This window comes from Asparagus officinalis, chromosome 9 (assembly GCF_001876935.1).
Source record: "Asparagus officinalis chromosome 9, Aspof.V1, whole genome shotgun sequence".
In the NCBI taxonomy this organism is placed as follows: Eukaryota; Viridiplantae; Streptophyta; class Magnoliopsida; order Asparagales; family Asparagaceae; genus Asparagus; species Asparagus officinalis.
This window is the reverse complement of record NC_033802.1, coordinates 65522699-65550157: the sequence shown is the minus strand read 5'-3', so window position 1 is coordinate 65550157 and position 27459 is coordinate 65522699. Positions and strand designations below refer to the sequence as shown.

Below are 27459 nucleotides of genomic sequence, written 5' to 3'. Positions count from 1 at the left end.
ATGCAGTTGCTGATTTTTTGGTACAATATCAGATGCATGGTGACAAATTTTAAAGCACATCAACTGTATTCCATAGCTTAAACAATAAAGCATATGCAATATTGAAGTTTATTAGACAAAAAAATAAAAAAAAATAGTTCAATTAAATACATGTGAAAATATGTAATTTAAGTGACTGTTTTTTATTGATTTTCCCATATTATCATATTAATTTTAAGAAACATGGCTAAAAAAGTACCAGTAATATTGATTTATTTCTTTAATTATTTCAGGAGAAAAATGATCATTTTTTCAAGTGTAGGTTGTGACAACTGTTTCCTCAAGTAAATAATGAAGTAAAGTTTATGAAACTACATTAAAAAAACAACTAACAACAATGCACTTATGGGAAAAGCATATGTCAACAAAATGCACCATTCAGAAGAAGGAAAAAAAAGTCAGCTGATTTAGGAATATATTTTTTATCCTGGTGATCACTATGTCAATGGTGAAAAACTTGGAAAATCAGTGGGTCAACTATCAAGAGGCAAATATATGAAGAAAATAAAAACCAAATGCACATAACACTTAATGTAGTTTAGCATCACACCAGTAACTTTCCCCTCTTCTGGACATTGCTCAAGTCCAGTAACATCTACTCTTCCATATTTCATGAGAATCTTGGGGCCGCCAGCCTCCTGAGAAATAACAATAACTCAATTATGAATAATTAAACAATTCTGAACTTTGATCCTAAGTTAATATAATGAATAGACATTTAAAAAGAAAAGGAAAGTAGACCCGCGTTGATTTGAAGTACGCGCGTTGACCGACATGCACGAGCTGATTTGACGTACGCGCGTTGACCGGCGCGCACGAGCTGATTTGACGTACACGCGTTGACCGGCGTGCACGAGCTGATTTGACGTACACGCGTTGACCGGCGCGCACGAGCTGATTTGATGTACGCGCGTTGACCGGCGCGCACGAGCTGCTTAGGTGAGTCTTCTTGTCTCGCCAATTCATTGTTTCGAGTTTCGTGCGGGCTCTCATAGGCAATTTTAGACGCCTACAATACACTCATCAAGTTTTGTACTAAGTTATACTTCATCTAAGAAGATTCATAGGAAATCCAAGAAAGAGAGTGCATATACAAATAAATTTCAAAATCAAAATCAAAGTACAGAAACTACTCAACTCATACCTGAATATTTTCTTTGATTCATAGCTAAAATCAAATCTTACCTTCTTCGATGATTTTCCTTCATGATCCTAACTGATGCCCAAAATTTAAGAACTGAGGTAGAGGGGATGCAGTGATGATGATGACAATAATACTCATCTTGGCAATTGATGAATTAAGAAAGTGGGAAGGCTTTCCCGGAGCATAAGTGTAACCCACTGAATGGTTATGCTGGGATTGTCGTTTTCAATCAGTGCATAACCAGCTTGCATGAGCGTGCAGAAGCACAGGGGATGTTTGGATTTCATTGGGGGTAGTAGAGATGAGTTGTCCTAGTTCTCTAAAAAAGAGCAGTCTTACAAAATCCCCCAACACCAAGAAACACCAAAAAAATTAAACTAAATCAAAAATTCAATCACGAGCTCAACAAATGCATCCACCATTACCTCCCAAGAACGCCCAGCAACCCCAGCTTGCATCCTCTGCGTAATCAACTCCTTTGGCACCATAATCGCCGATGACACAACATTCCCCATCGCCCCTGCAGTCGACGGAATCAAAATCAGAGGGTAACCCAGAAACTTCCCCCACATCGCCTACCCAAACTCGCAAGTCGTGAAGTAGATCGCCGAGCTCGTCGACGACCCGACGAGCACCGTCAAAATGCCATGGTAAAACCCTAGAATCCCATCGGATCTGAAGGTCTTAACGGCGGCGTCGAGGGGCATGGTTTTGATGGTGTTGATGGCGAGGAGGCAGACGTAGGTGAAGGCGCCGACGATGCCGGCGGCGGCGGTGCCTATGAGGGATCGGTCGAGGAGGTAGAGGAATTTCAGGAGGGATTTGCTGGGGTTAGGGTTTCGTCGAGGGGAGAGGGACAGGGAGGAGAATGAGGGGGTCTGGGGTTTTTGACGTAGGGTTTGCTAGGGTTTGGGGAGGAGAGGAGGGGAGTGTTGTGGCTGGCGAAGAGGGAGGGGAATTCTTGGAGGTTTGAGGAGAGAGGGAGGGACGTAGAAGAAGAGCAAGATTGAGAATGCGTAACCGACGGAACGGAGAAAGAAATGAACGAAGGGTTTAGTGCTGCTGATTTCTGATTTTGTGTAACGATTAAAAAGGTATAACTTTGTTATATTTACAATATTTACAATAGGTAAAGGGTAATTTAGGGTACAGAAAGTTTTTCTAGTACTCCCTCTTTTAAAGGGTAGATAGATATTTATCATTATACTTACTCTTCATCTTTTTCTTAAATTTTATATTCATCTCTATGGAGGGGTATTTTTATTATAACATGTTTTTTAAACTACATTTACAATATCCTAATGATAAACAACATATAGTAATTATCCATTACTTTTTACAACTTATAGTATTTAAGGGTTGTATGGCTGGTAAATAAGTATTTAAGGGTCTGTATGGTTGGTAAATAAGTGGAAAAATAGTGTTATAGGAAATCATTTCCTATAACACTATTCCCACTTTTTGTTTGATTGCACAAAAGACAAAGAGAAGAGGGTATAACGTGGGACTCATGTCATAGGAATAACAGTAGTGTAAAAGGACACACCAAGTGGGAAGACACGTTTTATTACAAATTGCTAGTAAATGGGCTTAAAATAAGAAAAATGTGTTCCACCTATGTGCTAGTGGTGTTTATTTCCCAGAAAATAAGGATGGACATAGGCCGAGTTAGCTCATGGGCTGACCCAACCTAACCCGTTGTGGGTCGTAATCTGGCACAATCCATATATATCAAGCTTGACCTAACTCGGGCTCCGGACGGGCCGAGTCGGAGGCTAGGCTCGAGGGAGCTAAGTGTTTGGCCCCGCCCACATGCGGCTCATCCCGGTCACGGCTCGGTCAAGCCCGCGGACAAAGAGTTATCATAGCTCCACATTTTACATTATATCCCATTCATAATATTACATTACATCCAATAATCTATTCATTGCTCTAATGTCACATAATGAAAAAAAAAAAAGAAAATAAACAAAACTTTAGAGAGAAGGAATAAACCATGAAAGATCTCATAACTCAAGTCTATATTTGAAACATTAGACCTTAACAATTGATACACCCACGAACATCTTTATCACAGATTCACAATATAAGAGTCTAAAATAATTAAGAAGTAAACTAAATACAATTAAACAAATATTAATACAAGAAATATAACCAAATAACAGTAACTAAAACAAAAGAAGTTACAAACTCATAGGCCGGCCCCGTAACCCAAACCGTTGTGGGCTGGGTCCCACCCAGCTCGGAACTGTACGGGTCGTGGGCCGGGCTAAGTCGAGGGCCATACCCGGGATCACAATCACCAGCTCGGCCTACACTGACCCGGCCGGGGCCTGAGTTCAACCCAGCGCCGAGGTAGAAACAGGCCCTAAGTGTAAAAGTGGTGGAAAATTAGCCGGTTGAACCCTATGAAAGGCCTAATTTCAAACTGGGTCCGGACGGTCTCGGGTACAAACCCGACCCGCTAAACACTTGCCGCTGATGCTCGTCTCCCCTATCATTTACTTTAATGACTAACTTGTCCTCAGCCCTCCAGATTGAGAGAGAGAGAGAGAAATGGCGTGGAGATCGCAGCTATCAAAGAATCTAAAGGAGCTCCGGTTCCTCTTCTGTCAGACTTCACCTGCAAGCGCCCAAACTCGGTACTTTTTGATATTTTCATTCATTTGGGAGTAATTTTAGGGTTTTTTTTTTAAATCTAACAATTCGTTAAGGTTGATTCTTGTTTTCGGCAGAGAATTTGTGCGCAAGAACTACAAGGATCTGAAGACGCTGAACCCTAAGCTCCCTATCCTGATCCGCGAGTGCAGCGGAACTCAACCTCAGCTGTGGGCGAGATACGGTACGTTTTCATTGGGATTGAAGTGCTACATGCTTTTAATTTCTAAATGAAATGATTGTGTATAACCTCGGCTTTAAATGTTTTGATTGTTGTAGTTTAAGATGGCAGAAGGATTAAGGTTAGAATTTTTTTTAAGGTTGTAGCATGAAGAACTTCTTCAGTGTCCTTGTTTCTGACAAAAGAACGGGTCTTGATTGCCGATGGAAATTTAGACAATTATTTGGGATTACAAAAAAAAATTAGACTTTCAATCGGCCTCGCCACGTTTTGTACAAATATTAATAAAAATCGGTTGTGGGCAGGGAAATTTGAATAAAATTTGGATAATATTCCAAATAAAAATTCTTTCTTCGTCACCAAGGCTAGAGGGCTATCTCCTTAAAAGTTTTAGGTTAAAAATGTCTTGTTGAAGAACAAGCAGTGCTAAAATAGTTTTTCCTAGTTAAAGAGCATGTACCAGCCATGGGATTTGCATGTGCTAAGTAGACAAAGAGACCTTCCCAACAAAAGAAGTATAACCCTTACCCCTTCAGCTGTGGGCATGTGACCAAGAAATTAAAAACCACACCTAGGAGAGAAGTGTCTCTTCCCACCATTTCCCTTCTAGCTAAGAGAATGATGTAACCAGTGAAGTAAAAGCAACTGTATTATGAGAAGTGACTGCCTGAGAGGAGCTATTTTGATGCGCAGAAGTTCTTGCATGAGCTTACATGTAAGTTTGCATCTTTGTAATTAGTGTTAGTCTCATACTTATCCATTATAAGAGTTGAGAGGGAGATCAAGAAATGGAAAGGAGGAAGAAATTAGATAATGCGATGAACAAACTATAGGGTGAAACTTCGAAAAAATGAAGAAAAATATAACAAGAACAAACATTGAAAAACATGGAGAAAGAGGAGACAACACTATGTATAGCTGACATTGCTGCTGGAGGGCCATCTTGAAGGCAAGACAATTTCTTGTTTCTTCCTTTATTTGCACTACTTCCAACCTTCACTTATTAGAATACGGTGATATGCTACTGAAATATATGGTATATGAGGTTTTTCTTTGGCGAGACCACTCAAAACACTAAGCTTTATTTGGTTTGAGCGAAACTGAAATAAAGAAAATGCGTGAGACAATCAATTTATATTATTTGGTTGGAAGGTAAATTAAACAGTAAATGAAAGAGAATCCGAAAGATCAAAAGTTTCAACATTGTCACTTTCTTTTTCTTCACCACACAACCCAATGAAAGCGAGAGAAAAATTAAGTCAGCACTATTCAAGTCAATACGCTACTCACGAGCACAAACCTTTCTCTCCATCACATGGATCTCAACGGCCTCGTGGAGAATCTTCGCAATTCATTTCCATGTGGGCCCACTAGCCAATATGAAAATGGACTGGAAGGGGCATATTCAGTTCCATGCGGGTCATACTTGGGAATAATGAAAATTGACTGGTCATTCCATTGGTATATGCATGCTTAGACACACAAAGGGAACAAACTCATATACCCCTCTCTATATAAAATCATGTATGAAGCAATGAGAATAACACACGTGTCATAATATATTTGAAGTTTGATGACAGTTTGGAATTAGCATAATGAATTACCTGTGAACTGTGAGGAAGTGAATCCAATTACATAGTCGGGGGTGCATGCAAGCAGTACAAACTGCTAATTGCCCACACATCGTTGAATGTGTTATTTCAATTTAGTTTTGCAATTTTCTTTTGGAGGATCAGTATATGATTTAAATTTGACTGTCCTAACTGTAATGCTACATGTCAATTGTGTTATATTGTCTATAATCTGCTTATTCTAGTGACTGAAAATTAAGAAATGAAAAGGGTTCCAAGTAAGTGTTTAAGCTTTATAGCTATGAAGCACGGACACGGACACGGCGACACGGACACGACACGGACACGGACACGGATACGGCAAAACCCCAAAAAATAGGATACGGCGACACGGCTAGATTTTTTAATTTTCACTACTTTCATCTTGAGCATATAAAAATACAAGAGAATAAAGTTCAATTTGCAACTAGTTCAATGACTACAAAATACTAAGTTACTAACATTGCAAAAATATAAAAATTACACTCAAAAGCATATCTTAAAATAAAGTTTTCAAGTTGAAACATCAAAAAGATTATTCTATGGATTCAACTCTTTCATCCTCATCAAACACAATGGCCTCCATCGTGGGCTCGTCAGAAAATCATACAGCAGCAGCAAAACAGTATAAAAAAGAATAATTAATAACAGTTAATACGGTAATAAAGCATCAAAATAGCAAATAAACAGAGATCATCATCCTAATTACCCAATTGCAGCAGAACAGAAAAAAAAGGTTTAAACCAACCATCAGCAGTTAACTATGAGAATACCAAACTAAACAGCCCAAACAGTGAGGCATCCAACAGTGGGAAAAATGACAAAACAGTAAACAGTAAGAAACTCTTATAAAATTAAAAATAAACGTAGTGGGGGGCAGAGGTCTTTTGAAACTATTATAAAATTAAAAATAAACGTAGTGGAGGGCAGGGGCGTTTTGAATCTCGTGTGCGATTTTTTTTCGAGAGAGAGAGGGAGAACAGTGGATGGTGGGTTGAATGAGGCGTTCCTGGGGTTTTTTTTTTTGAAAGGGGAAAGTTTGTGGGTTTTTTTGTGGTGAGAGTGTGAAAGAGATAAATGAGGGAGAGAAAGAGATAAGAAAGAGAGAGAAAGAGAGAACCAGAGGGAAAGGGATGAGCGAGAGCGAGAGCGGAGTCCGAGAGAGAGAGAGAGAGGGGGGGGAGAGAGAGAGAGGGACTGACCTTGGAGCTGAAGACGACGACGACGAAGAAGAAGCTGACGACGACGACGACGAGGAGGAGACTGAGAGCTGGCGGCGCCTCTTCACTTCGCAAGAGCCCTTTCGACTTCAATCGGGTAAGTTTTCTCACGACTAGGGTTAGGGTTTGAGTTTCTGTTTGAAATTGGGTTTCGGGTTTGGGTTTCGGGTTTGGGTTTCAAAATCTGGTTTCGCCGTGTCGCCCTTAACTTCGCCGTGTCGCCCTCAACTTCGCCGTGTCGACTAGCGCTGACCGTGTCGACGCCGTTGACGCCGTGTCCGACGCGTGTCGAACGCGTGTCGAACGCGCGTCCGTCCCCGACAAGCGTCGGACACGGGGACGGGGGGGTTTTTCACGAGTCGGTGCTTCTTAGCTTTATAGTATGAAAGGTTACTTTGGTTTCCAACAGAGGAAGAAGTCACATTGATAATATTGTTTTCATTCACTAAAAATGAATATCGCATCATCAATAGTTTACGTTTTCTCACATATATAATAGAACAGTTGGAAGTTGATGAAACAGGTATTTTACAATTTATCACGTGTTGTGCAAGATCAATTGAGAGAAATATTTCTTTGTTAATACTTTAGTTCCACTACACATTTTCTTTGGTAATTTATTCGACTTTCACACTTTATACATGTAGATGTTTAAATTTACTAGCAGAATTTGAAATGCTACCTGATCTTTGACTACATTGAATTATCAAAATCCATTCTATGTCATTTCCAAATGTGGTTGGGCAATAGTCAGAAGTGTGTGGGGTTCAACCAATTTTATTATCAAATACTTGTTTTTTTTGGAATTTTAGAGCAGAGACTTGTATGGTTTCTGTGAACATGCTAGGGTAAACTGGTTTATAAAATGTCTGAAAATAAGGATTGCTTGCTTTCTTCTATTTTCATTTTTTTTATTTTCTCAGCTGCTTGGCCAGTGCTTGCTTCAAAAAACTGAGTAGGTATTCTGTTTTACTTTGAATATACTGCTCTTGATTTCAATCTCATCTTGTAAGTTGTCTCTGGAGGAATAAAATTTAATTAACATCAAATGGTCGAAGGCATTGTGACAACTTACATGTGGGCAATTCCATGTGGTTTTTGCTCAACGTTGCACAAGACCGAAGCAATATATCTTTATGTTTTATGTGCATAACTAGTACCCTTTAAATTGTTATTAAAAGTATTGCAGTACTGAAGGTTGGACAATCCAAATATACGCTTCTTAATGCCAGTATAAACAACCATTCCATGGTCACCTCAAACAGTTCCCGTGTATTTTCTTGTTCGTGCTAGAAATGTATACCTTACCTTAATTTTATTTATTTTTAATAATTGCTTAAATGGAAGCATTAGACTTCTTAACTCCCTCTGTGACCTTTTGATCATTTGTTATCTGATGCAGACATGGGAGTGGAAAGATGTGTTCGTTTGGATGGTCTCCCTGAAGCTGAAATCAACAAGAAACTAGGGGAGCTTGTCAAAGCTGGAGAACCTATGAAGGCTTGAAAGCACTCAGCAATTTATCTATTGTTCTGTTTGAGAGGCTATCTTGGCTATGGCAGATTTTAAGCCGGGGAGATTTTACTGCCTTAATTTGTTTGTTACAAGAGTATTATGCGATGGTTTCGGCCAAAATAATGTCTTGATAGGCTTAAGCCTTTACCTTACGATGAAACTAAAGCCACTAAAACATCTGAGCTTTGGTATGGACTTGTTCTTTTTATCCGCTGAAATTTAGGCCCTTGCTACAGGGGTTTTTTTTTTTTTTTGTAGGGGGAATCTAAAAAAAGTGTAACGCGTGCAAATTTTGCACCGAAAGCTCTCATAAGTCTCTCTTCATCAGTTGCGTCTTCAAGTTCTGTTTATTAAGTTTCAATAGCTAGTCTTATATCATTTTCAATTTTTCTTGTAGTTATTGACACTACTCTTTAATTAACATGAGGCGACGCTCTCTTGGGAAATGCTCTTTTTCTTTTTTTTTAATTACCTTATTTCTGTCTCTTTTCTTGAGAGGCTCCGAAAGCAGAGAGCTTGGAGATTTCTTTTTAACGCTGCGAATCCGTTGTCAAAGTTTTGTGCTTTTAGAATTGACGACAGTGTTTTCTTCTTAAATAATTTGCTGTAACTACTGTTGCATTTTCAACGAGAAGCGTATTCATGAACTTATGCGGATAGCTTATAATCGTCACGCAAGATGCAGCTTGAGCTCAGCAAACCATGACTTAAGGGGCTGTTTGTTTGCCTAAAAAAGTGGGAAATCAAAGAATATGAAATCTTGTATTATGGTTGTTTGGTTGGCTAAAAAAAAAGGAAATCAAAGAATAGGAGATGAGATGAGATGGGTTGTCACCATATTATTGGATGATGTGAGTGATTTTTTAAGAAAACTTGTTTAAGATTGTTTGGTTGGTTAAAAAAATAAGGAAATGTATTATAAGAAACCTATTTCCTATAATAGTTTCTTAAGATTGTTTGGTTGGTTAAAAAAATAAGGAAATGTATTATAAGAAACCTATTTCCTATAATAGTTTCTTTCTTGTGTTTGGTTCATATTATAAGAAACCTATTTCCTATAATAGTTTCTTTCTTGTGTTTGGTTCATTCTTAAAAATAAGAAAATAAATGAGATGAGTTGTTTGTATATTATTGGATGATGTGACCCACACTTAAGAAAATTAATTTTTTTTTGAGGAAATTGGTGGAAATGAAATGTTAATGAGATGAGATGAGTTATCACCATATTACTGGATGATGTGGGTGATTTTTAAATATAAGATGAGATGAGTTTGATGATGTGACTCATTTTTTATGTTTGGTTTATTTTTACGAGATAATATTAGATGAGTTGTTGAATGAAAATATTTTATTAGATAAAATGGATTCGTTGCTAAATAAAAATAATATTTTATTAGATGGTGTAGCGAATTTTAAGGATGGAAATGAAGAAAATTGATGTTTTTGAGATTTCCATAACCCAATTTCCTATTCTTGATTTTTAGGAAACCAACCAAACAACCCCTAAAAAGCTCTTCCGTATCAAACACAGTGAAGTAATCACACCATGTGAAAGTATTAGACCCTTTACACAACACGCTCAGAGCAAAGAAAAAGTGGGGGTAAACCGATACACGGAACACGAAACTTTGAACAGCAGGGCAACACTGGAATTAATTGACTAATTCTAAATTAATGGAAATTTCCAAAATTTATGAATATTTTCATTTGCAAATACACGTAGGCCTTGTTGAGCCCCTCATTGTCATGAGCCCTACAGCTCCAGTAGCCTGTCAGATACACCGGAAGCTGGCTCTTGTTGGCATTGCAGTTGTCGTCATCATCAACTAAGCTTTACAGGATAATCCAAAAAGATTATGTACAAGCACTGAATGACTTCTCACTGATGTTCAAATTCCAATAGAAGTGAAATGCCACTGTACAGTTCAAAATTGAGCAAAAATTGGAAGTTGAATCAACTGTTAAAGACCAGTGAACCCAAGCTGCTGGTTTCAAAACCGAGCTTTCTAATAGCCTCCAATGTACAATTTCCATCAGAAAAATGAGCAACTGGTCTCTACGATTGCATCGGTGGGGGAGTTATGTAGGGTTGGGAATATTGCGGTGGTTATCAGCAAAATCTCTTATAATGCGCTTCAAAATTCTTCCCCCTTTCCCTTGCATATGACCATGATCACTTCTACTGAAATCACTGGTCTTGCTCTCGAGATAATCTGTTCCTGCATGGGCAAGAGCCTTAATCCATGTAGGAACTATAGTTTCTGCTTCTCCTTGCTTTAGATACTCTGAAGGCAAAGTTCGGACCTGATAAAATCTTAGATATCAATTATCTATCTCATACAAAAGGAAAAAAGGAGACAAACTGAAACGTATGCTACCTAGTACTCCATATGAAGTGAAAAAAAAGGGTATATAAAGTACCACATGTGAAACATGAGAGATTAAGGATAATCTCATATCAAAATTATCATAAGAAAGTAATATGGCATTCCACTATAAAGGAATTTTTTTTTTCATACATACATACATTACAAAGTGCAACATGCATGCATGCATGTATATGTATGTATGTATATCCTCCCTCCAACAAAATTTTTTTATCTCACAAATTTCTTCAGAATAAATCTGACACAGGCACTTCGCCTTATAGCTAATTACCATCTTTGTACTGATTGCATATTGATGGTTATTACGCCTATAAATAGAAGAATGATCATCGCAAATGCAATCTTCATAGCCCAGAAAGAAGGGCTACCAGATGCATAATGACTTTTTAGCCAAGAGCTATGGAGAATATTACATCTATCTTATCATATAGCATACACACACTATTAAGATGGATCGAGAGTTAAAGCAAGCATGAGCATTTGTGCACAAGTATGTGCATGAAATACAGGAAAGAGGGAGAGATGCACCGACCGTTGATTGTAACCATCCATGAAAAGAATCCCAACAAAGAACTGCCTTCCAGGCGGTTCTCTCAGAAAGACTGCAAATTGCCGCTAACTGCTGTAAGATTGTTGCAGTTTTATGGACCTATTGAAAAATTCGCTTATATATTAGCAGATTGAAGCTAGCAACTTTAAGAGAAATTGTGCGAATTTTCAGATGATCTCATTTTGAGAATATTCTTTCTCAGATAAGTTAACAATGCTAGGAAATCAAATAGGGCTTGTAAATATGCTCGTAGAAGATTATAAGGAACATTTTTCTGAGGCATTGTAGAACAAAGCAATACTTAAAAAGATGTAACCGTCATATAGAGTAATTTTAGTCAAAAGGTCTCTCTAAATAATCTGCAAGGGCAATATCAACAATCACCTTGACATTGCAGAATAAATTAGTTAAGTCAAAAGAAGATTCATACTTCAAGAAAAGGAGGCATATAATTACCCTTGACATTGCAGAGACACCAACTAGAGCATATACCACATTGGATACAAGTCCTTCCCCGCTATGAGATAAAATTTGAATTGCCACTGAACTTAATGATCCTTCATGTACAAAAGCCGAAGATTCCAATAAGGAGGTGAGGCTAACATCTAAGAAACCTGCAAGACATACAAACCTACAATGGGGATTTCAAAATGGAAAAGCTTTAATAGTCATGAGAAGACCAAAATAAAATTGTGAGCCTTTTATTTTACTGACATTAGGAGTGAAGAAACACTGTAACCAGCACATCATGTGGCAGGGAAAAATAAATACAAAGACACAGCAGACATCATAAAATGCGATATATTGAGATGCATATAATATATTCAGAAACACAACCTAGCATTCTGTGCAGAAAAAAGCCAGACTGACAAGTTTAATTTCCACTAAACAAGGTTCCTATATGAAAATAGAGTAAATACATGATAAAGAACGAAAGAAAGAGGTGGTAATCTTATACTTACATGAAAGATATGACATAGCTGCCAATGCTGCTCCCCGATGCATGGCAGTGCAGCATATAGCTGCCTTTTGAAAGGATAACTCAAGCAGTGAACCAGATGCAGCAATAACCTTCTGAAAAATGCACACATAAAGATATCAGCTCCTTCTGTGCAATAGTACATCATCAAATACTTCAACTAAATATTGTTGAACATAGCTGGAAACAACTGAGCTAAGACCTTAGGGCAGAAGCGAACAAATGCAGATGTAAAATTAGTGTATGCTTCCACCAGATCAGGTTCTTGATCACAAATGTAAGAAGAATTAAGAGCTGTCACTGATGCTGCAGAGGAAAATCTCTCAAATACACTAATGCATAAAGGTCCATACTCTTCTCTGTGGCCAAATTCTTCAAGCATCACAGCAGCTGATAAAGTTTCCAAAAATGAAAAGATATACCAAGAAATCATAAATAGAACTAAATTTTACAGCATCAATGCAATAATAGGGAGTAACAGGTAAATATGAAAGTTAGAAGTACATGCTGAGAAATAGATCTGAAGGTTGGTCAATTTTACAGTGGTATTTGCATAAGCTATATAATCCTAATTACAAAGCAAGAGGAATAAAGTAAACAACAAAGCAATTGTTCAATGTGGTAATATGAGCAAACATATATCTATAGTAAATGTTAGGTGGTGCCATAAATTTATTTGAATTAAGAGAAAAAAATAAACGGTAGCATTTATCATCTTGCACCATGTAATAATCATGCATTCTTTGGGTTAACCTATGTTACACAGATTTTTAATGTTGGTTGCATACTCATACCTGTTCGTGTCTGATACTTGGATACCCAGATACTTCATGGATACTCATATACCTAAACTTTTACGAGGCATACTGGACATTTAAAAAGAAACATAAGAAATGCATTCGAGACTATAGGTCAAAGTTCTAATGCAATTCCATTATATCTATAGAAGCATTTATATAATTTGTTCAATTTCTTAACTAAGACTTATGCTATCTCTAGTAGCTTGAAATTATTTTATATGTTATTGTATTTATTTAACCTTACAACCTCACAATTTATTCCCAGGTAAATAATGCTAATTCACACAAAAAAATACTGCTGTAATATCCACAATTTACAAGCATCCTAGGATTTCAGATTGTACTATATGAAAGTGCCATATCATGTTCTATATGTACTCTGTAATCATAACAAAGCAACTTAGGGGTCTACTAATATCTACGCAATCAGCAAAATGCCACAAAGATATGAAAAAGGTCTTCAAGCGGGAAGTGAACGCAAGTGCATTTTTATGAGCATTCAGTTACCTGCAAACATCTAGAATGACTTACGGTTTATTATAGAAGGGCAAAGAGTTAAAATAAAGTAATCCAAATTGGTAATACTTTTGTTGACCATGAGAAAGGTATGAATAAGGTTCCCTACTTCAGTGACAAACCATTTAAGATATCATAAGAAACTGTGGTGACCCTTGAAGACCTAAAGAGAGCCAGAAGGCAGCACGCAAGGAGAACATGCATGTGTTATGGCAACTGGCACTGAGTTAGCAAGAAGATCACCATCACAAGCAGGGGAAGTGCCTTACTGCAGTTTACCCTATAAGATGAAGAGTCGTTTTTAGTTTTGATGCTCCCAAGCTCTAAACAAGTTTTTTATTTTTATTTTTATTATTTTTTGTGTCTGTGCGTGTGTCTTAGGTTAGAGACCAAGCAACACTGTGAGCAACTTACGAAACTTTAGACAAGGTAAAAGGAGCTTAAGGAATGACATGCTCAGCTCAATGCAAATTAATATTGAAAATAATGGGAACGGTAGGGAGAAAATGAAGCAGACAATTGATCAGAGTGCATAGTGAGTGAACGTAAACAACAACGATATCAATAAAAAGCTAAAACTAGAAAACTCATTACCAGGTCACAAACAAAAAGGAAATAGAAAGAATTTCTGCAAAGCTGTAGCCAAAATAACAAATAAACATCTTAAACAAGAACAAGAATTAGGTTGAGAGTAATGATTTACCGGACATGATCTCTCTTGTATATCCAATATAAAACTCGCAATTGGCAGAAAACTGATGATAGTAGAACGCTTTACGTGAGGTTCAGAGAAGTGGTGAAAAATGAACAGGTCTGAAGGTTAAAAAACAAACTAATAGGACCAACAGAATATTGGCATAGATGGCTAATTAGAAACCGCATGAGTCTCAGGAGGAAATCAATGAAATCATTTCTATTTAGTAAGCAGCCAAACACAATCATTATTGCTTGGGTAGAATGTATAATTCTTCTGAGAGTCTGAGACTTGTCAAGAGGATAAGAAACTCACTTCAGTCGCAAAGAAAGGGAACTATGTTTGGGCAAACACAAATAAGGTCATCAAATTAGGCATACATTGCGGTTAGAGGATAGGCATCCATCATCACATAAACTGGCAGGCCGCAATGTGTCCAACGGAGAACTTATTCTAAAGCTGAAGAAAATTAAAGTAAGATATGTCCAGCATAAAGATAGTACTTTTGTAAAGTTATCAAATGATAAGAAGATAGTATATAATGTTACACAAGAATCAGATGAGAAAACAAGCATGACATCTACAACAGGCATCCACATGCAAAGAATCTCAAGGATAGCCTTCTATAATTGCACGTAGAAACTTAGCAACACCATTTATCATACTTTGAATTGTTGAAGATCAATTTTCTCTATTTTCACATCACAGAGATCAAGTCTCATTCAATTTAATTCAGAACATAAAAATAAGAATCCGTCATTTTGCAGGTTTATTCTGCAGGTTCCAACTGATTGATTTGATAATAACAAGTATAATAGGCATTGCAATAAATTAAGAATAGTACCTGTTCTTACATAGCAATAAATTAAGAATAGTACCTGTTCTTACATAGCATTCATGGTTCTGATATAGCAAAAAGTTTGCAGACAAACAGTCCAGTGCTTTTGGCAACAGCATCAAAAACTGTTGGCCTGTAATGTGTGAAATTCAATCAATGAACTAAAGGCTCTTAAACATTTCTGACCAATGCTTAAAACCAAGAGTAAAATTAAGTCAGAGAAACACCTGAAGAATGGACAGCTTGAGAAAGAGATCGGCATGCAGCTGCAGATAAACTACCATTTTCCATATGTGCTGAACTGAAAAGTTTCTCCAAAAGTGGCCAAAACACTCCCAGGAGAACCAGAATCGTGTCATCCTCAATCTGATCAGTTGTCGCAGGTGCTAGATGACTAAACACGGCTCCCATCCTAAAGTCAAAAGCTCTTTCAGCCGAGACAGAACAAATACTCGAATATTCAAAAGCTTAGATACAGACTGATATTGTTGACTAAAAAATTATGATATGCAAAGACATGAATGATGCATAAATCTTCCAGCAGGTTTAAAAGAAGATAATCCGTGCTAATGATAATAAAGCAAGCTTTCAAGTTTGGCAAGAAGACGCTGTCTTCATCAAGTAGTCATACCACCTAACTGGTACAAAAAATATAACTATATACTAAGCCATGTCCTCAAAAATTAAGAAACATTGCATAAAGACAATAAATTGTAGAAGTAGGAGAAAATAAGGGGCTGTTTGGTTGTTGTCGGTAAAGTTGTGTATGACACAACTTGGAAAGTTGTTGTCCACCTCATCAATTTTACTTTTATACTTTTCTTTGTTTGTTTTTGATTCCATTGGAATCATAAATTGCTTGTTTGGTTTGTAAATGTAACTTTAATTGTTTGTTTGGAAAGTGTAAAAAGTGGTCCCTACTCAAATAATCATATTGGTTGGAATTATTTTTTATTATTTTTCCTGACTTCAATGTCAGCTTTCTCCTAAAATCATGTCTTTTTTTTATGAAATCACTTTACAAGCCACATCAGCATATGAAATCACTTTACCCTATTTTCACAACTACAAACAAACAATTGAAAGTGATGAAAGCTGACATTGGGACCCACTTTTTTACACTTTCCATCCTTTTACATGGTAAAAACATACAACCAAACAGCCCCTAAGAGAAGGGAGGAGGGCTGACACACTGCCCAGATCTCTTTTCATATTTCAAGCTGGCTGGGAGTCATTATGCTCACAAAAATGTATTTCCATTTGCCTTGTTGGCTACCATTATGCTTCAAAGGTTAATCCAACTCCAACGTATGCTTTTATTATCTTCTCCATTTATCTAAACTCACATAGGCTTCGTTAGCATTATTTGGGAGTATGAAGGTTTTGGCTTGCTGGCTCAAATGAGCTTAATCTTCAAACCTCAAAAAAAAAAAAAAAAAAAAAAAAAAAAAAAAAAAAAAAAAAAAAGCTAACCATCTCACCTGTAAGCTTCAAAGTGAAAACATACTGTTGAAAACAGTAGCTTGGGTTAGGAACTTGGAATGAACTCAAAAGGTCCTTGGTAATTATTTTATATACCTTAATAATTATACCTTACTGAGAACCTTTTACCTCACTCCATAGGCATCTCTCCTTTAAGGCTGCAATTTGGGTATAAAACTGATCCAAATACTCAGGTTAAGAGGTCCTTTTTTATTCATGCTATGAACAAAAACCAAACTGGTTTAAGTCAAATCAGAAAACTGCCAAACCCAAACTTCAACAAGAAAACCCTAAATTAAAATTTAAACGGACTTCTTGAGCAATGACAATTGACAAATGAGCATGATACTACCTTTAGAACCCAACATACTAGATATATTCATGGCCAGAATATGAACATGGAAACAAGAAATGTATATTTTTAAGATATATTAATAATCCAAAATTGAAGATCCACATAAACAACTTTGACCTGGCAATTATCAGTGTTAAAATACTTCATATATTTCAACAGCAGTTATAACTTATGAACTCGCAATTCAGTCGAGTTCATCCAGAAAAAAAGACAGAACCCAATAAGTTAATATTTTACCAGGAAAAAAGGATTGCCAGAAGAAAATTCCTTAATAACATGGGCCATAGTATTATCACACATCTGATACAAATAAATCTGAATCTTATATTGCATGAAAAATCCATTACAAGTGCCATAATGTAAACAGAAGAAATGTTTGTAAGCACTGTGAAATGTGTAACCAACCTGTATAAACCCCTTACAGCTGAGCCCAAGGCCTGGGTATAGGCAGCAGGATTTTTCTTCAAAGAGTGCTCACTGTCTGCATCTATCTGGAAAATGAATGGGATGAATATTTTACGAATGCAGAAAGAGGAAACATACTTTTATACAACGACAAGGATAACAAAAGAACATAGGCATGGAGAAGAATTGACAGTAGAAGATCCATAAAGCCTAGAGGGATATAGGACAACAGCATATGTTCAGTTTTTATTTACTGTTTAATGGATTTCTCCACATAGTTCAATATGAAAATTAAAAGAAAATAACTAAATATTCAAAAGGGTTTTTACATGAAAACCACCTTTAACTTATGTCAAATTGTAACCTACGACCTTTATTTTATTTTATTTTTTATGTAAACCACCTTAGTTTGCTTTCATGTTCTCAATGTCACACCTTTACCATTATTCAGCCCAAAAATTTTCAAAAATTCCCACTTTAACTCTCTCCATCTTCTTCCTTCCTCTCTCTCCTTCCATCTCCTCTTCCTCCATCTCCTCCACCATCTCCTTCATCTCTAGGGTTTCTCCAAACCCTAATTTCTTTTCTCCTCTCCTCCCTCTCAACCAATGACCCCCTCCACATCCTCCTTTTCCTCTCCTCTTCCCCTCTCTGTCCTTCTCCACTTCCTCCATCACCTCCTCCATTTCTATGATTTCTCCATACTCAAACTTCCCTAAGGGGTGACAATTTATGACCCGACTCATCAACCGATCTGACCCGTTTATAATAAGTATGGGTCGAATTATATGAGTCGGGTCATAAACAGGTCAACCCAAATTTACTCATTTATTAAATAGGTCAGTTCGGGTACCACCCGTATAACCCAACACCAACCCGAAAGAGGAAGGCAATGGTGAGGTCCTGCGCTGCACTTCGAACTCCTTGTTTCAAAAAGCTTCAGGCCTTCTTCGTATCAAGACGAGATCGAGGTTGATGGATCCGCTGCCGCCTGCTGCTCCTCATCAAGATGATGAGATAAAGTTGGGGGTTTTACCGAAGAAAATAGGTATTTTGCAGCAAAATATAGCTCGGTTTGACTAATAAGACAGCTAGGCAACTTACAAATCTAAAATTCAGAAATCTTCAGTGGAAAGATTAAGCAAGCAATAGGAATCAAACTTATCCAACTTGTACAAGTTGTAAAAAATTTATAAAAATGTACAACATCTGGATACGTGAGCAAGTCTACGAATATCATAGGTTGTCTGCTTCTTGAGAACCCGTTGCTGAATCGACAGCGGTCGTTGATCGAAGCAATCGGAGACGACGAAGATGATTACTTTGACGGTTGCAATAAATGGAATGAACGTCGCGCAAAGTTTCTCGCCTACCGCAGCCGGCGCCATTTTTTACACGACCTTCGAGGGAATGGCCCGCAACACCTTCAACAAGCTAATAAACGGGTCATTCGGGTTATACGGGTCGGGTCGGGTAATCCGCTTAATAAATGGGTCATGTAGCATTGACCCTGTTATTAAACGAGTGGGATCGGATCACATTTATATGGGTCGGGTCGACTATAACCTGACCTGACCCGACCCGAATCGACCCGTTTGTCACCCCTGCTTCCCCTCAACTTCCCTTCCCCTCTCCTCTCCTCCATTTTCACCTTCGTCACCTTCTTCCTCTCCTACTCTTCCTCTCTCCACTCTAGCCGCCAACCTCCCTCCCTCCTATCCCGCCACCGATCCCACCAACTTCCCTCCCCCTCTCCCCTTCCTCTCCTCCTCTTCTTTTTTTTCCCTTTTGGGTTAGACTGAAGAGTACTATAGGAATTTCACATTTTTTTAAAACACAAAATACCCAAAAGTGTGACATTGAGAACATGTAAGCAAACTAATGTGGTTTACATAAAAAAATAAAAAAATAAAGTGGTAAATTGCAATTTGGACACAAATAAAGGTGGTTTTCATGTAAAAACGTATTTAAAAAATGAGCCAAAGTGAGCATCCTATCAGGATATTCTCATATTTAAGTTACATTAAATGATAACAGTATTCAATCATTATGTGGTTAAAACAATGTGTTCAAGCATGATGAATGGACTTTCAACAGGCCACTTAATAGTAATAAACAGAAGAATGTTCTGAAGAAGTTGCAGATTATAATAAATAAAAGGCCGCAATGGAAATACACTAATAACTTCTAATCCAACACATGGAGAGGTAAGTATACTTGGATGACTTGGAGTTTAAAGATTTGACATTTGAGACCAAATTATTACTAGCAATGTGAAATTCAATTTTTCAATAGATGCATCATTGCATAAGTTGGCGAAGGAGTCTGATTCATATACTAATATATGAAGTAGAAAGAGCAACCCCCATTTTATATGCTGGTATAAATCCTCCAAACTATCTTTTTTTACTTTCTACTAACCACCAACGCTTTTCCATTAACTTTAATAACGTACAAAATCTTGCATAGTGCAATAAATTTCTTCACCTAGTAAGTACAAAGGAGCACTAAATTGATGCTCCTGCTTTTATGAGAATGTGTGTGTGCGCACGCGTGCATGTGTGTAATGTCGAAACTGCCACGTGATAGAAAAATATACGCACAAGTTTTCCAATGGCTCCATAGCTAGAGGACAGCAGCCTTGCTAATGAACTTTTTTTTAGCTCTTTGTTGGGCACAGAACTAATGGTAAGAGTTATAGCACTAACAACCTCTTCCTCTTCTTCCAATGACAAACTCCTCTTCTCCAAATCCTTCCAAAAAAAAAGCAATTTATTAAGGTTAGATAAAAAAAAAACAGTAACAAAATGTGAAACCATATACTGAACTAGCAAAAACTTATATGTTAAGGAAATTATCACACATGCCATTTGGTCCCAAAAGGAAGATCGTATATACCATAACGTTAAACTTTTCACATACTAACAACTTAATGGCACAATAAGCCGACTGCCGATATCACTAGTATAAGCATTGTTCTTCTGTTAATAAAAGCAGAACTTTCTCACGGCAATGAAATCATTGTTGCACCAGCATATCACCCTAGATCAGACCACACAATGCATATGTCTGAGAACAATTAAGCGCTTCACCATAGATATAGAATATCAACCTTACACGTCCGGTCAAAACTCCAAAAGTCCAAATCTACCAGTTGAAAAAAAGGGAAGAATTACATGCTTTGTTATTGTTGCTGTTTTACCTCAGAGCCAGTGCCACTTATTTCATTGAGTAAAAGGATCAAGTGAAAAAAATAATATGGGAAACCCAAAAAAAACTTCCAAGCACTAGGAGAATTAATTTCTCCACAGAAGAGATTTCAAGCTCGTATTTCTAACATGTTACGCCATGTGTCTCTCTGTCTGAGCACACATATTAAGCCTGCAGCAGTTTTTGCATGGAGTCAGGACATTATGATACTGAATTGATAGGCAGGACCAAAGCTGTGTACCATAAGGCTTCTTACAGTTAGAAAGGTCACATCATAATGGTGTAAGAAGTTGCTGGATGATGTCAACCATAAAGTGAAGTCCATCCAGTTGCCTATCAAGTATACACTCCAATATCATGGTACCATTCAAAGCGGAATTAGATCAGGTCCATTTTAGGAACATTTTTCAAAAAATGGAAAAAAATGAGTGCAAGATAAGGAAACAGATTATATGGCAACAATATGAGAATTCAATTTAACGAGAAATTTAGTTTCTTAGCGCAAACTGCAAACATACTATATGTTTTAACTGATTAGAAGCAACCAGTTAGCTCTTCAGAATTTAAATAGAAGTCAAACACAATATGTTTTCAGTCATTTAACAGGAATTCTGGCATTCCATCATGACTGGCTGTACAAGAGGTGTCATCACGATCATAATCACATAAATCAAACAGTCTGTGTCATAAAGAATCCCGCGCAGATATTTTAATTTGTTGTAGCTTTGATTAATGATTCAACACATTACAAGAAGTATCTAGTTAGATAAACAATACCTCTCCAATCCAAATCAGAATTTCAAGATTTTGTGGATCATGAATCAGCGTGGAAGCATCTTCACAAAGTTTACGCAAGGTTGACGAGCAAGCATTTGAGGACACTGAGACTTCAATCCCAGATGCACAGAATAGACTGGAAGAGTCAAGAACAGATTCATCAATAAGAAGAGGGACACATAATAATCGTTGAAACGACGATGTTAAACTCTTACAGTAATGGCCTAATGTTATTTTGCAATGACGAGATCCACTTGGAATAAGAACCAACTACATCAGCTACAGATTTATATACCTACAAAAATAAAAAATTACAGAGGCAACTTTAGACATTTGAATTTATACAGGGAGCATAAAGTTAGCTTACTTAAAGAATATTTGAAATTAAGTGAATTTTGAAGAGCAACAAATGGAGATTTTTATTCATTTATTCATTTATTTATTTATATATTTTTTAGAGCGCAGTTGAACTTACAAAGGATAAGAAACCCTTGAGCTCTTCAGATGGTCTACTAGATAAAATGGTCACCAACCGCATGATCAATGAAAAGTCAAACGGCTGTCCCTCTTGCAGAATAGTTTCTGCAACCTAAACAACCATGAGTAAATCCTTGTGAGTTTAATTTTTACATGTATGAAAAAAAAATAATAGAATGAACAATCTCAAGACCTAAAAAGTTATAGAAGCATTAACTTGGTGAACTCCATCAAAAAGTATGCACTCGAGAAGTTAAGCTAACTGATTTAATAAATCATAATTCATCCTGATTGTGTTTTTGTCTTCTGAATTTGCTGGTACGCATAAAACCATCCTTATCAACCTCCGACGCAAATAGGGAGCAAGCATAAAGGAAGTTTGGCATTGAGTAATCCAACAATGCTCTCCCTTCCCACCTACGTAATTCCACTTAGTTTGCTTGGAGCTTTTGCTACATTCACCTATTGGTCCAAAATTGAGAAAAAGATTCTTGTCCAAGATGTTCAGTTATTCCAAAATCTTCATGTTCAAGGTTGACCACAAGAGATTTACCTGTAACATTTGTTTTCTCACTGAAAATACTTCCTTTTTTATTAAGATGTGAAACGAAGTAGTGAGTGCTGACGCAATACCATTAGGAAAACAGTGCCGCTTGGGAGTAGTTGACAAGTTTATTCAAGATGGAAGATGTCCTCCTCAAATTTAATAAACTACTAAACCTGGAAACTTTGAATCAAGATTTAGATACTCATTTCTTTCAGGTGATAATAATGTGATTTTCAGTACCATAAAGGGTCTCATCTAGGAACGGATTGTCCTCTATGCAGAGGTACTTTGTTCTAAAATGTTTTCATCTTTTCTTGTATCTCTGTTCTAGCTTTTTCTGTTTCTAACCCCTCCAAATTCATTCAGGAAGCATCAAATACCAATTAGAAATATTAGGATACTGGCATTTCCCAAACAAAAGGGGACTTTGAAATTACGGCTTGTCCAAGGATGTGTTAGTTACTAAGTGGTGTAGTTCCATGAATTTAAAATTTTAGATTTGGTAGAAACTGCCGAGTCCGAATCAAAGAAATTTAACTTTCATTTTGAATTGAGATTCACCACTTCTATATTTGGAATTAGCAAATCGGAGTCCACTCCCAAAACAAGAAAATTGTGATACCTCAAATTGCAGAGATGTGCATCACCTCATTTGAATATAAGAAGATAATGTTAAAATCCGTCTACTTATACAAGGCAATATTATATCCAATGAAATTTTAGACATGAGAATTGAGATATAATTGCACTATAACATTATATACAACAATATACATGAAGTAGAGTTAAATTTCATGAACTATAAAATCTTTGTTAACTTGCAACTTCATGCGACCAAAAAAGGAAGCTAAAAGAAAGGATCGATTAGGTTATGATGGACCAAGAATATTTCTCCTAACCTTTATCAATTTATGATGCAGGTTAATATTATTTTTTGTTTAGAAATTAGTTACTCTAGTGAAAGGTAAGCATCCATAAGTACTTATGCAAATATACAAAACAATACATAAGAAAACATCTCAAAGTTAGATTTTCAGTTAAGAGATCTACAGGCTACTTAAGGGACTTTACATCTGGTACACTAAAAAACACAACAATTTGTAAAACCTTGCCTCACCATATTGAGAGCAAACATTCTTGATTCCACATCTTCCCAATGAATTAATGTATCCGTAGTTGCCCATCCACCACCGAAAATCTGTATGCAACTAATTACATAAATTCACACAGCATGCAAAATGATGCGGTTATGAGGCAAATTTAAAACTTAAATGTGCTAATTTATCATTAACTCAGTTACCACAGAAAATCTAAAGAAAACAAAGAAGACAAAGGTGTGATCTAGTTGTGTCAGAAGCAACAGAGTTATATATAGATATCATTATAATGTTACAATGGAAAAACTCAAAAAAGTAAGCAAACAAGAAACCTTTATTTCACGGCAATGGTGCATCTGTTAGTACATAAAACTTAATGCTTCTGTTGACAACATTTATGGTGCAAGAGCAACTAGAAAATACAATGATAAGCGGAATAGCACAAATATAAAACAAATAACTTAATTTATTCAGTTATATTCACTTGCAAATATTTGAAAATATAGAGAATCAACATACTGAAAAGAGCACCTTTTGCACAAATGAAGCTGGCCCTATAAGCTGACAAATATCTACTAGAAGTTCTTCCAAATTCATCCTAAATTGAATGAGCCCGTCAGGTATATCCAACATTCCAGTGCCACCATCAACTTCAGGATCAAACTGCCAAAGAGGAGCACAGAAAGTTGAGAACAGGGAATGATAAGGGGGGAAATCCAGGGAAAATAATAGAAATATTAAACTATGTGTGCAGGCTACCAGCTTCATATTTCTCCTCTTCATAGACAGTAACTTTTCTAGTGGATTCTGGTGGGATCACAGTTCATAAGGTTATTTTCAATTGCGCGTGGGAATTCTGACACGAGGGTATACTCCTTTCTTAACTACAGCTGCAGCCCATATAGACGGGTAATTGTACAATATGCCAAGTGATGTTCAGCTACAGTTTTGAGACATGCCAAGGATTTTCTTTAAACTCATAAACATCTAGAGATATTCATATGGATACAAATATGCGCATTCCTAAAACATGATTTCTAAATTGCTAATCATGCAGCCGGAAAGTAATGTTGAGATGTAAACTGAGCTTTCAAACTGATCTCCCAATCAACATATAGCATAAAGAATAGTAAGGACGAGACACTGGACACTGAAATTATACGACTGTCAACATGTGCACTGACGTGCTTTGCATTCTCCATCATCACCATAAGCCTTTCCCATGAAAATTGAATGGTTATTTGGATTGCAACAGTTATGGAAAAACATGATCAGTCCTTAAGTAGCTGTCAACCTAGCTACCCCTATATGAGTTGGTTTCAATTACTAATCAGACATGATGGGCTGCTATGGGAACGTCAAGACCAGTCATGGTCATGCAGTTTAAGCTTATGGAACATTGGAACCACAGTGCAGCCTTCCTAATTCCACATGATTTGGAAGTGTAGACAAAAGAGGTAGACATGGGATTTTGCATAGGGAATCACATGCATCTCTAAGCACAAAGAGACAAATGGAACAACAACCAGTTGTTTATGTGCCTTAAACTAATCATATAAAATCTTTTTTGATGCAACTCATGGTTATTGTTGATGTACATGTATCAAAAATATTTTTTGCTCAGACTTCTATTAAACTGGAAGCAACTCATGGTCTTCAACAGCACAAAATAGAAAAAAGAAATCCCAGAGAATGTAGATCATAAAAGGTAGATAAATTATATGAAAGAAAATGTCATAAAATGCCGAATAAAAGTGGAAAAAGAAAAAAAGATTATTACCTTAGTACGCAATAAAATGACATCTAATAATGCTGAAAATACAGGGGAAAACATTTCTTGCAATCCTCTACGGCAATTTGCCTTGGCTGAAACCGAACCAAGAAGATAACTTGCAAGGCTACACCTGAAGCGAAATATTAGCTAAGTAAAAATCTCGAGATCTAATACCACATTGCAGTGCAAATACCAAAAATCTCGAGATCCAATACCACATTGCAGTGCAAATACCAATTAAGTGATTATAAGTTTATGAATTGAGAACTGACATTAAGTGATGCACATGGCTTCAATTCTCAGAAGGAAAACCAGCGGTATATAAAAGCAGCTAAGGAAACTGGATGGCCACTAAGAGCCAAGTCTGCTAGTCAGTAATAACTGGTAAAAGCTCGAGTTAAAAAAAGGTAAAAGCTTGTTTCAGCTTGTTCACTAACTTAATGAACAAACCGTGAACAAAAAGTATAATCTCGCCAAGATAAATGAACAGGTTTGAGGACCAGGCAAATCCAGTTTCGTGTTTAAGCTTGATCATTTAAAAGCTCGAGTAGACTCAGAGGTCGATCCCTCAAAGACTCAATAAGTTGTAAGTCATGACTAGGCCTGCATCTTGATAAAGATTAATTTAATTAAAATTTCCAATCATTCTCAAGCCTAATATTTCAACTTCATTACAGCCAATCCACGCCAGCTACGTACCGTACGTAATAAATAGAATTTCCGTTATCATTTTTTCCCTGCAATTCCTCACTTTAAAATTGTTGTCATTATTTTCAATTATCAATGGTAGTTTATTAACATCATTAGAGACTTATAATTAATTCAACAATCAAATATATTGTTCAATTATTAAGTTGAAATTTTTTTTGCAACCTAATAATGAGGATGCATTCTATGGTATGTGTTAGGGTGTCAGATAACTCAAGTCAAACATTCTATTTGATTGCAAGACTTGCTCTCCATTCCGTTACATCCTCTATACTCTCATTGTGCAATTCAAGGTTTAATACAATTTCCGCGTTCGGTTGTAAAATATGTTTTGTACCTTTATATGGATTTTACGTGCACTCGAGAAGTTTCTCGGCTCAAGCTTGCAAGAGCTCCATCAGACCCATCTAACAACCTAGGCATACTATCTGCTTGATTACTTCCTCTATATTTTCATTGTGCAATTGCAAAAGAATTGATACATTATTTGTCTTCAGTTGTAAACTTCATTTTCTTCTGTATAATTGGATTGTGCATGGTCTTGAAAAGCTTGAGGCTCAGCTTGAGCCCTTCAAGAGATTCAATCAGACTCATCTGATAACCTAAATTTACTAAGTGCGAAAAAATTTAAGCTTGTGAAACTAAATGAATGAAAGTGAATTGCCTAAAATCATATCCAGGCAAACAACCACGTGGAGCTCAATTAGCGGGCCTGGCCAAAAGCAAGGTAGAAAGGTGGCAACCAGACCTCAGCAGGCAAACCACCACCGTGGATGTCAGTTGAACACTGTCTTGACTTTGAGTTATCTAACACCATAACACATACCATAGAATACATCCTTCAGCTCCATGAATGATATTCCCTTAGAGAATCGATCTTCCCCAGAGAATCGATCTTAGGCTTCCCTGTACTTGACTACTGTATTGGCATATTCTTGACTAAGAGCGCATCATATATAGTGACAATCTCAATGACATAAAGAAGCCTCTAGAAGGGGGGAAAAGAAAAAACTAACATTTGCCTCCATAAAGAGGGCAATTTTTTTTAACATCAGGACTTGTATCAACGTCATCTACTTAATTTCGCAGCCAGCATTGAGAAGGGAACTTTTTTTCTGTCTCCCTAGAAAAAGAATAGCCTGACATGAGGAGAATTCGACACCTAGACTTCTTGCATGCATGCAAGAAGTTTCAGTCAGTGGAACTCACAAAGGGGATCATTGATTTACAACAGCAAGTTTATCACGCCATCCGTAAAACTTTAGGATATGCTTTTGATGCATAAATTATATCCTAACAACTAAAAAATAAAGATAGAATAGTATATTACCAAAATTGCAATGTTGAATCTGGAATTTCCCAGTCGTCACTTGGAAAAACAACACAACTGTCATCACAGAAAACATTTGAACACAAAAGTGAGCAATCAAAATCATGTTAGTATAGCCTGTCAAACTGTGACAAAAAGAATTTCAGAAAAAGGAAGGTTATGGTGA

At 36.7% G+C, this 27459-nt stretch overlaps 2 protein-coding genes across 2 annotated transcripts in view; one reads left to right on the top strand and one right to left on the bottom strand.

The window, feature by feature from the left end:
- On the top strand, positions 3678 to 8704 carry LOC109824450 (NADH dehydrogenase [ubiquinone] 1 alpha subcomplex subunit 2). Its single transcript, XM_020391054.1, has 3 exons — positions 3678 to 3825; positions 3919 to 4025; positions 8255 to 8704. The coding sequence occupies exons 1-3, from the start codon at positions 3740 to 3742 to the stop codon at positions 8356 to 8358; spliced, it is 297 nt and encodes a 98-aa protein (XP_020246643.1). The 5' UTR covers positions 3678 to 3739; the 3' UTR covers positions 8359 to 8704.
- Positions 10003 to 27459, bottom strand: part of LOC109823700 (importin-13) — a 27171-nt gene continuing 9714 nt past the window's right edge. Inside the window, 16 exon segments of the mRNA XM_020390036.1 lie at positions 10003 to 10671; positions 11287 to 11403; positions 11761 to 11918; positions 12267 to 12378; positions 12486 to 12673; positions 15172 to 15264; positions 15359 to 15543; positions 17374 to 17459; positions 19977 to 20126; positions 21361 to 21496; positions 21576 to 21655; positions 21836 to 21949; positions 23502 to 23582; positions 24013 to 24144; positions 25262 to 25385; positions 27294 to 27350. Of these exon segments, the coding sequence (XP_020245625.1) occupies positions 10447 to 10671; positions 11287 to 11403; positions 11761 to 11918; positions 12267 to 12378; positions 12486 to 12673; positions 15172 to 15264; positions 15359 to 15543; positions 17374 to 17459; positions 19977 to 20126; positions 21361 to 21496; positions 21576 to 21655; positions 21836 to 21949; positions 23502 to 23582; positions 24013 to 24144; positions 25262 to 25385; positions 27294 to 27350 (2038 nt within the window). The 3' untranslated portion in view covers positions 10003 to 10446.

What these genes read in the sequence shown, in the direction of transcription:
- LOC109824450 (XM_020391054.1), top strand. Translation starts at nt 3,740, where the DNA reads ATGGCGTGGAGATCGCAGCTATCAAAGAATCTAAAGGAGCTCCGGTTC. An exon ending in CCTGCAAGCGCCCAAACTCG is followed by an intron (nt 3,826 to 3,918) that starts GTACTTTTTGAT and finishes TGTTTTCGGCAG; the next exon opens with AGAATTTGTGCGCAAGAACT. An exon ending in TCAGCTGTGGGCGAGATACG is followed by an intron (nt 4,026 to 8,254) that starts GTACGTTTTCAT and finishes TATCTGATGCAG; the next exon opens with ACATGGGAGTGGAAAGATGT.